Below are 10,743 nucleotides of genomic sequence, written 5' to 3' on the forward strand. Positions count from 1 at the left end.
TAGGGAAAAGATCAAGGAGATCAAGAATAGCTTAAAAACCCAAACTATATTCCTGAGACTGCCCCTAACTGGCAACAGGCGCTGAAACATTTGTGGAAGTGAATCTTTGAATTTCCCACACAGAGAAGTTCAGCAGCACAAGCTCGTTCAAAGCTTCAAGTCCGCTGGTTCTTACGTTACCAAATAAGTTCCTCTTGATTTGACTAGAGGACGAATGTTACAGAAGAACTTTAAAAAAAGGAAAGAAACTTCCTTTTTTTTTATTTCATCAGACCAAAGACATAATTCAGGACAAACCACACCACCTTTGGAGCTGGACGAAGTCACACAGGGAACGAGTCAAAGGACCTTCGGTCTTTACTTTTATTATGACTTAATTGAAGCTTGTTTCTTTGAACTTGAACTCTTCCTGGTTGTGTGTTCAGAGGATTCGCAGCAGTGTGAGGACATTGGGAGTTGGTGTGAAGATGATTTTAGCCAGCAAGTTAACCAGAAACAGGAACTAACATGTTCATATTCAGATGAAAAGGAGAGAAAAGTGTCATTTCATTCTGCAGAGTCAGAATGACACCACGACTGCAGCTCTTCACCATTTTACTGCTTCGCTTTGAAGGTAAATATCAACTTTATATTATATGTTATTGGATTCAATTGATTTAAAAGTTAAATATACTCTAAACATCACTTTAGGGACACCAACTGTTTCACTTAAATATAAAGGTTTTCAGTGGTTTGAAACAGAAATAACATGTCAGTTATGTAAAGATGGAGACTCACTAATGGAAACATTTAAAAACCCACGATTTACGGCTGAAGATGAATTTTATGTCCTGTTGGACAAACAAACTTTGGATTCAATAGCAAATAAAAAGGTTTAATCCTGTGTATGTTTTATGAGAGAGCAGGTCAACAAAAACGGTAAAGAAAATGATGGAGGTTGTGTGAGGTTATGGAATGTTGCTTCTGTGTTGACAAAGCTAAATTCAATTCAATTCAATTCAATTTTATTTATATAGCGTCTAATACAACAGATGTTGTCTCTAGACGCTTTCCAGAGATCCAGAACATGAACATAAACATAAACCTCCGAGCAAAATATGTAAATATGTAGGTTAATTATGTTTCTTGGGTCAGGTTGATGTGTGAAGTGTAAAACTTTTCTCAGAGTGTTTTTCTCTGCAGCAGGAATCAGTGATGGACGAATCATTCTCCATCACAGAGCTGGAGATGACGTCGTTTTACCGTCTGACGTTGGTTCTTCGTATACCCCATGTTCTCATGTTGGCTGGATTTACAACAAGATTCTAAATGACAACTCACTAAATGAGATTATTAATGGAAATATTGTGAAGACGTCACCTCGAGCTGACAGGATGAGTTTGAGCAGCAACTGCTCTCTGATCATCAACAACATCACTGCTGAAGATGCTGGTCGTTACACATGTAGGATTAGACATGATGAAGGTTTCTCTGACACATTTGTGCATCTGAGTGTTTTAACAGGTGAGTGTTTTGACTTAATAACATCCAGACTGTCAGTTTGAATCCTCCTCATGAAACAATCAGTTAAACCAAGATAGTAAATTAAAGACATTCTCACATTTTAATACATTTAATCAGCTTGTTGGATATCTTTTATCCTGTAACAAGTTATTTGTCTCCTTCCAGTCTCTCCATCTCCACCAGATGTGGATCCAGGAAGGGATGGAGATGTGACATTAAACTGTTCTCTGATGAGATACAGTGGTTTGGGTCCCTGTGAGCAGAACAGCATCGTCTGGGTGGATGATACAGGAACTGTGCTGCTTGGTGAAGGTTATGGGTTTGTGTCTGGAGGACAGACGAACTGTGTGTCTTATCTGATTGTGAAACATCAGAAAGGCTCCAAGAGAAGATTCACCTGCCAGGTTTTTGAAGGAGACAGAGTGAAGATAGATGCTGAATACACACTGGACTTTACAGGTAAGACACCCTGAAATCATGAAGACAAGGAAATAAAGGAAAGAAGAGCAAAACATCATCTAAACTGTTTATTATAATCACAATTAACCTCATACATGTATAATTAATTCAGACAATTGTTCATATTTCCTTTGCAATCATTTAGTTGAATCCTTTGATTCCAGATTCCTCTATGATCGACACCAGCGTGATCATCGGATCAGCAGTCGGGGGGGTGATGGTGGTTCTGGCTGTTGTTGTTGCTTTTCTCATCGTTTGCATGAGGAAAACCAAAGAAAAAGAAGATCAGCAGAATGAATCAAGTATGAAAGTCATCAGAAAACATCACATGTGCAGAACTGTACCAGCTGATGACTGAAGTCAGTCTCAGATTCCACTCCAATAACTGCAGAAGTCAAATCCTCTGAGATGAAACACAACTCTGAGGTCTTGATCCTCCAGAGATTTGTTCCCGGGGTATTTATATGTGAAGAAAATTACATTTATTCTCCTTTTGAAGAAGTAGAAAACTATAAAATGCTCAAGTTGAATCTGAATGATTATATAAAATCTTGCTGGAGTGTTTTTTTGTTGAGACGCCTTGATAATAACTTTAATGCAGAGCAGAAGTTTAGTAGTAGAAAGGTTATTTACTGAATTAACTTGATGGACATGTGATAATGTTGTAGACTAACTCTTGAAATGTGACCTTTGTTTCAGATGTTCAGCAGCTGATGCACCACAATGTGAGTATCAGAGCGCTGTTTCTTCCCTTGTTGTCAAACATGGAACTGCAACAACGTTGATGTTCAGAGGTTGATTCCTCTCTGGAACAAATGTTCATGTAACAGAGTTTAAGAGACATTTCTGCATTTGTGTTTGTCTCCAGGATGATCCAGAGAACAATGTTACCTATGCTGCTGTTGGGGGTTTTGATCCAAATACTTCCACTAAAATAAAGGTAAGACTCTAAAACCTGCAGGACAGTGACCCTTGAAGACTGGAGGTGCCCATCATTGTCCTAACTGATCACTGCAGTGGTCATCTCTTATCTTAAAAACCACATTTGAGACGAGAGCTCTGGTTGTAAATGTTCACCAGCAGCTCTGCTGCTCCTCCAGTTTGGATCAACTGAAGAAGTCGGGATGTCCAGCAGGTTATTTCTGGATCCTCCAAAGCTGAAGGCTACTGCCAGACGAGGATGTTGGTACAGATCTAGGAGGATGTTAGAACAGGTCTAACCCCGGTAGCGTCAGTCCGAGTGACTGCAGACCCCAGTGGAGCTCTGCTAGTCCTATTTTCAGTTCTCTGCCAACACTTGTTCCTGGTGTTGATTTGGTGGAGTCGTGGAGACGTCAATAACGAGGATGTTTGGACAGATTTGATCAGACCATCCATCCATCCATCCATCCATCCATCCATCCATCCATCCATCCATCCATCCATCCATCCATCCATCCATCCATCCATCCATCCATCCATCCATCCATCCATCCAGCAGTCTGAGCAGGGATGCCCAGACTTCCTTCACCCCAGACACTTCCTCCAGTTCTTCCTCCAGCTCTTCCGGGGGGAGTCCGAGACGTTCCCAGGCCTGCCGAGAGACATAGTCTCTCCAGCGTGTCCTGGGTCTTCCCCGGGGTCTCCTCCCGGAGGGACATGCCTGGAACACCTCCCTAGGGAGGAGGGACATGCCTGGAACACCTCCCCAGGGAGCAGGGACATACCTGGAACACCTCCCTAGGGAGGCGTCCAGGACGATCCGGTACAGATGCCCAAACCAACTCAGCTGATCCTCTCCATGTGAAGGAGCAGCGACTCCGAGCTCATCCCGGGTGACTGAGCTTCTCATCTCTAAGGGAGCGTCCAGCCACCCTGTGGAGGAAACTCATCTCAGCCGCTTGTATCTGCGATCTTGTCCTTTCGGTCATTACCTAGAGTTCATGACCATATGTGAGGGTGGGAGCGTAGACTGACCAACTTTCCAACTTTCTCCTCCCGCCAGCTCATCCAACTCACCACCAGGTGGTGATCAGTTGACATCTCAGCCCCTCTCTTCACCTGAGTGTCCAAGACATGCGGCCGAAGATCAGATGAAATGACAACAAAGTCGATCATTGACCTCCGGCCGAGGGTGTCCTGGTGCCACGTGCACTGATGGACACCCTTATGCTCGAACATGTTTGTTATGGACAAACATGTCCAATAACAGAGCACCGCTCTGTAGATAGGGGAGCCCGTTCCTCCCAATCACGCCTCTCCAGGTATCACTGCCATTGCCCATGTGGGCGTTGAAGTCCCCCAGTAGAACAATGGAGTCCCCAGTATGAGCACCATCAAGTACCCCTCCCAGGGACCCCAAGAAGGTCGGGTACTGCTGTTCGGCCCGTAGGCACAAACAACATTAAGAGACGTGAAAGCACAAGGAAGCGACCCTCTTGTTCACCGGGGTGAACTCCAACACATGGCGACTGAGCTGGGGGGCTATAACCAAGCCCACACCAGCCCGCCGCCTCTCACCCTGGGCAACTCCAGAGTAGTGGAGGGTCCAGCCCCTTTCAAGGATCTGGTTCCAGAGCCCAAGCTATGTGTGGAGGTGAGCCCGACTATCTCTAGCCGGTATCTGTCAACCTCACGCACAAGCTCTGGTTCCTTCCCCCCCAGCGAGCTGACATTCCATGTCCCTACTGAGAGGGTTTTAGTCCAGGGATTGGGTCATTGAGGCACCCTGCCATGACTGCTAGCCAGACCACATTGCACTAGCCTGTCATGGTTCTTCCTGCGGAGGATATGAACCCACGTGGCCGTTTTAGGCTGAGTCCAGCCAGGTCCCATGGGCAAAGACCCGGCCACCTGACTCCAGGGAGGGGCCCCGGTGACGCCAATCCAGGCGATGTAACGGTCCTTGGTTTTCTTTTGTCCATGTTTGAAATGTGAACCGCTCTTAGTTTGGCCCGTTACCGAGGACCTGTTTGCCAAGGTAACGCCCCCAACAACACAGCTCCTAGGATCATTCGGGAAACACAAACCCCTCCACCACAATAAAGTGGCGGTTCAAGGAGGGGTGATCAGAATGACCATACAATAATATTAATTAGCCTCATAGATCATCATAAGATCAGCTAATCAAGCTAGAAGAACTATTTGTAACTAACTGCAGGCCTCTCAGGTGTGTTTGTTCCTTCCATTTGCATTGTGTCACTGCAGAGTACAAAGAATCAGAGTCTTCAGAAACCTGTGGTTGATGTCACAGAGAGCTTGTCCAATGCGCCTCTTGTAACGTCTATAATCTGATCTCCCTCTCGTCTCTTGTGGCTAAAAACAACTTACTTTCATCTTGACTGGAAAATGAAACTTGTGGTTTTAAACAGCAACAAAGATCTTGACACCACTTTTTGAGTATTTCCTGTTTTCCTCCAGGATGAGCCGGAGAACATGACCTACGCCGCTGTCGATCACTCTGGGAAGACTTCTGCTAAGATAAACGTAAGTAAATACAGAAGAACAGGTGATTACAGGCTTCTCTTTCAGGGGTTATTGAAGTGTATTTTGGGGGCGAAGCTAGTTTCAGTGGTTCCAGTATTTTGGGGCCGGAGCCAGGATTTACTGGACAGATTCAATTCAATTTTCAATTCAATTTTATTTATATAGCGTCTAATACAACAGAGTTGTCTCTAGACGCTTTCCAGAGACCCATACCCAGAACATGACCCCGAGCAGTTATTACATAAACAATGGCAGGTAAAAACTCCCCTAGTGGGAGAAAAACCTTAAGCCAAACAGTGGCAAGGAAAAACTCCCCTTTAGGAGGGAAGAAACCTTGAGCAGGACCAGGCTCGTAAGGGGGGACCCTCCTGCCGAGGGCCAGACTGGTGGGTCAGGGACGGCAACAGCACAGCAGGCAGGTGGAAGCAGCAACGGGATGACCAGGGGTGGGGACCGCAGGCCAGCACGCAGCTCCCGAAGCTCCGGCCCAATCATCAAGTCCCAGGTTGGGGTGCAGGGTCGGGGAAAGGTTGAAAAGGGGCAGGGCCAGGGAGAGGAGTCTTGAGGGACGAACCTTCTCCCCCGCCCAAAAGGGGCTGTTACCCTGCCCCCCTCACTCCCACACTGCAGGTTCCGGTGTCCGGCAAAGGATGCTGCAACATGGACAAAAGAGAGAAAAGGGAGGAGAAGGGGGGGCCAGCACAAGAAACTACAGGAGCGACTCTGACACACTAAAGTTTACACTACCTAGAGATTTACCAACACCAGCTAGAGGTTTACTAAACACTAACTATAGGCTTTACTAAACAGAAATGTTTTAATTTTAGTTTTAAAGGTGGAGGTGGTGTCAGCCTCCTTAACCCAGATTGGAAGTTGGTTCCATAGTAGTGGTGCCTGATAGCAGAACGCCCGCCCTCCAAATCTACATTTGGATACTCTAGGAACTACGAGTAAACCTGCACTCTGAGAACGGAGAGCTCTGACAGGAACATAAGGCACTATCAGGTCTTGCAAATAATGCAGAGCTAAGCCATTTTGGGCTTTATACGCAAGTAATACAATTTTAAATTGGATTCTGAATTTTACGGGTAACCAATGGAGCGACGCTAACACTGGAGAGACGTGGTCTCTCCTGCTAATTCCTGTCAGTACTCATGCTGCTGCATTTTGGATCAGCTGGAGCCTATTCAGCAAATTACTTGGACATCCTGCTAACAACACATTACAGTAATCTAGTCTAGAAGATACAAACGCATGAACTAGTTTTTCTGCATCACTCTGCGAGAGGATTTTCCTAATCTTTGCAATATTACGGAGATGGAAAAACGCTATTTTACAAACCTGATTGACATATGGTTTAAACGACAAATCCTGATCGAAAATAACACCAAGGTTTCTCACAGTTGCACTGGAAGCCATCGCAACACCATCTAATCCCTTCCTAAGATGCTCTGGACCAAGAATGATAACCTCTGTTTTATCTGAATTTAGATTGTATTTAGATTGTAATTCTCTGCCAGCTTCAGATTCTCTCGGTGTCTCTGGAAGAACTTCAGGTGGAGACTGCTGATAGGAAGTCTGTGGATGCATCATTGATTCTATAGACCTTCCTGAGCTGACTTCACTCGTTAATAGAGCTAAGTCTACCACATGTATGTCAGACCCCATCCCGACTCGACTATTCAAAAATATTTTTTCTCTTATTGGTGTGACAATACTGGACCAAATCAACCTATCCCTAAGCTTAGGATATGTACCACAGGGTTTCAAAGTTGCAGTAATTAAACCTTTACTTAAAAAACCTTCTCTTGACCCAGACACCTTAGCTAGTTATAGGCCAATTTCCAACCTTCCATTTGTATCTAAAATTCTGGAAAAGGCAGTTTCAAGCCAGTTATGTGACTATTTATATAGAAATGATCTGTTTGAAGTCTTTCAGTCAGGGTTCAGAATGCATCATAGCACAGAGACAGCACTGGTTCTAGTTACGAATGACCTCCTTATGGCCTCAGATAAGGGACTAGTGTCCATATTGGTTCTACTGGACCTCAGTGCTGCGTTTCCAGTTTGTTCATGTACATGAAGTTTCTTCAGAACAGTCAAGGGTCTGTTATGGTGTTCCGCAGGGTTCAGTGCTAGGGCCAATCTTGTTCAGTTTATACATGCAGCCGTTGGGAAGTATAATCCAGAATCACAGCATACACTTTCATTGCTATGCTGATGATATGCAGCTCTATTTGTCTATGAAGCCGGATGAAACAGAACCGTTAGTTAAACTTCAGGCATGTCTTAGGGACATCAAGGACTGGATGTCCAGAAATTTCTTGCTTCTAAATTCAGATAAAACAGAGGTTATTATTCTTGGTCCAAAGCATCTTAGGAAGGAATTAGATGGTGTTGCGATAGCTTCCAGTGCAACTGTGAGAAACCTTGGTGTTGTTTTCGATCAGGATTTGTCGTTTAAACCATATGTTAATCAGGTTTTTAAAATAGCGTTTTTCCATCTCCGTAATATTGCAAAAATTAGGAAAATCCTCTCGCAGAGTGATGCAGAAAAACTAGTTCATGCGTTTGTATCTTCTACACTGGATTACTGTAATGTGTTGTTAGCAGGATGTCCAAGTAATTTGCTGAATAGGCTCCAGCTGATCCAGAATGCAGCAGCACTGACAGGAATCAGCAGGAGAGACCACGTCTTTCCAGTGTTAGCGTCGCTCCATTGGCTACCTGTAAAATTCAGAATCCAATTTAAAATTTTATTACTTGCATATAAAGCCCAAAACGGCTTAGCTCCATATTATTTACAAGATTTGATAGTGCCTTATGTTCCTGGCAGAGCTCTCCACTCCCAGAGTGCAGGTTTACTCGTAGTTCCTAGAGTATCTAAATGTAGATTTGGAGGGCGGGCGTTCTGCTACCAGGCACCATTACTTTGGAACCAACTTCCAATCTGGGTTAAGGAGGCTGACACCACCTCCACCTTTAAAACTAAACTTAAAACCTTTCTGTTTAGTAAAGCCTATCGTTAGTGTTTAGTAAACCTCTAGCTGGTGTTGGTAAATCTCTAGGTAGTGTAAACTCTAGTGTGTTACAGTCAGTAGTCATAGTTGCAGCTATAGAACAAGACTATAATAGTTAGTCTCAAATATAGTTTTGCGGTAGATATGCTGCTATAGGCTTATGCTGCAGGGGGGCACCGACATGATCCGCTTGGCGGTGCCTCTCACCCTTCTTCTCCTCTCCTTTTCCCTTCCTCTCTTCTCCACTACCATTTTTATTTATTATAAATATCTCATAGCTATCATTTTTGTCCATCGTTCCTGTAGTTTCTTGTGCCGGCCCCCCTTTTTTCTCTTTTGTGCATGTTTGCAGGCCAGAGCCTCGGGAGCTGCGTTCTGGCCTGCGGTCCCGGTCCCCCCCCATACCCGGTCATCCCTTTGCTGCTTCCACCTGCCTACGTGGATGACTGTTGTGTGCTGCTGACGCCCCCCCCCTCTGGTCATCCCGTTGCTGCTTCCACCTGCCTGCTGTGTACTGCTGACGTCCCTGACCCACCAGTCTGGCCCTCGGCAGACTGGTGGGCCTATGAGCCTGGTCCTGCTCAAGGTTTCTTCCCTCCTAAAGGGGAGTTTTTCCTTGCCACTGTTTGGCTTAAGGTTTTTCTCCCACTAGGGGAGTTTTTACCAGCCATTGTTTATGTAATAATTGCTCGGGGGTTTATGTTTATGTTTATGTTTATGTTCATGTTCTGGATCTCTGGAAAGCGTCTAGAGATAACATCTGTTGTATTAGACGCTATATAAATAAAATTGAATTGAATTGAATTGAATTGAAATGTTGCTTCCACAACCAGCTTCCTCATAAACGAATGATGAAGTTAAACTACATACTGATACTTCAGACAGCAAAAGTGACTTCCAGCTGCAGACGTGTTGCAGAAAACACTTCTACGTGATGATGTTATCGTAACTGAACAAAAAACTGATCTGAAGTTGTGAAATCCAACATCTTTATGATGAACTCAACATCCTATTAGCACAGATGGTTTCAAACTGAAATGTCCACATTTCAACCAGCACATGTGGGTGTAAATGTGGTTGATGAGCAGGATTTCTGAGGAATCATGTGACGTTTCTGGTTTGTTCACTTCAGGTCAAGGAGGAAGAAGATGTGGTGACTTATTCTGCTGTGAGGATGAAAACCAACCAACAGTGACCCCAGCAGTCTCTGCAGCCGCGTCTCCAAATCCAAATAGAAGATCAAAGACCTGGAGAACGTCCGGTTGTCCAGCTGCTAACAGGAAGTGGACGGTTGGACTTAGTTCAGTTCAATTCAGTCGTATTAGATGTAGTTGTTCAGCAGGAGCACTTGTTGATCACTTGCCTTCTTCTTTCTCTGCTCTACATTTCATTTGTACTCTGGTCTTTTATATCTGGGACTGTTGATTGCATCTCAAGTTGATTCAAGTCTTAAGTTTGTCTCAGTGTCTCATCAGTTGTGTCTGTTTTACAAGCTTCATTTTTTTCAGTATTGTAAGGCTGGTGTTGAGTGAAGCCTTACTTGAGTAAATTAGTCTTATTTCGGGTCGTGAGTAAGAGAAAAGACGGGGACAACGGCTTCGGAGTTCGCGTGTACTTTTATGACCCAAAAACAGAGTAGGAATTTTGAACATCCACCGGTATCACTCCGCCTTATGTAAAACATATTAATCACAACAGGTATGCTGACTAATCTAACTATAGTCCCTGACTTACATCAGAATATACCAAAATATATTTATAAAATACTGAACCATGAATTACCAAAATAAACTTAACAAAAATAAATCTCCTCTTACATTCTTCCCCCTCTTCAAATGAAATGTCCTCATTTCAACAGTTATGAAAAATAAATCTCATCTCAAAACGAACAAGAAAATAACTTAGCCGTCACTGACAGGTAACCAGAAAATTTAAATAACCATTAGTGTGCACCACGACAAATGACATCAACCACTTTTTTTTTCTTTTTTTTTTTTAAAGATATGTATGTATGTATGTATGTTTTTTTTGTTTTTTTTTTTAACAAAGACCATGTCAAAACATAGTGAAAAACTCAAACAGTGTCCCACCAAATGTAAACAACAGTCCATATAAGATGCAAAACAGTCCCTTTTCCGTCAGGTGAGGGGGATGGGGGGAGGGGGGGCGCTCACAGCAAAAGCCTCTGTGGTCTGCGAACATCCCGTCCCGAACGAGTTGTAGAGGAGCCACGTGTCTCACCAGATACTGCTGGAGCAGCAACAGATTGTTGGTTGGGTTGCGGCAGGACATGAGA

At 44.0% G+C, this 10,743-nt stretch overlaps 1 protein-coding gene across 1 annotated transcript; it reads left to right on the forward strand.

Annotated features, from left to right (window-relative positions):
* Positions 1–303: 303 nt before the first annotated feature.
* Positions 304–10,218, forward strand: LOC133464689 (uncharacterized). The gene is made up of 8 exons (XM_061746815.1): positions 304–613; positions 1,183–1,503; positions 1,669–1,962; positions 2,127–2,264; positions 2,662–2,687; positions 2,831–2,902; positions 5,362–5,427; positions 9,580–10,218. Exons 1-8 carry the CDS (start codon positions 565–567, stop codon positions 9,640–9,642), a joined length of 1,029 nt encoding a protein of 342 aa, XP_061602799.1. The 5' UTR covers positions 304–564; the 3' UTR covers positions 9,643–10,218.
* The last annotated feature ends 525 nt before the right edge of the window (positions 10,219–10,743 follow it).

This window comes from Cololabis saira, chromosome 18 (assembly GCF_033807715.1).
Source record: "Cololabis saira isolate AMF1-May2022 chromosome 18, fColSai1.1, whole genome shotgun sequence".
In the NCBI taxonomy this organism is placed as follows: domain Eukaryota; kingdom Metazoa; phylum Chordata; class Actinopteri; order Beloniformes; family Belonidae; genus Cololabis; species Cololabis saira.

What these genes read in the sequence shown, in the direction of transcription:
- LOC133464689 (XM_061746815.1), top strand. Translation starts at nt 565, where the DNA reads ATGACACCACGACTGCAGCTCTTCACCATTTTACTGCTTCGCTTTGAA. An exon ending in GCATCTGAGTGTTTTAACAG is followed by an intron (nt 1,504 to 1,668) that starts GTGAGTGTTTTG and finishes GTCTCCTTCCAG; the next exon opens with TCTCTCCATCTCCACCAGAT. An exon ending in AGATCAGCAGAATGAATCAA is followed by an intron (nt 2,265 to 2,661) that starts GTATGAAAGTCA and finishes CCTTTGTTTCAG; the next exon opens with ATGTTCAGCAGCTGATGCAC.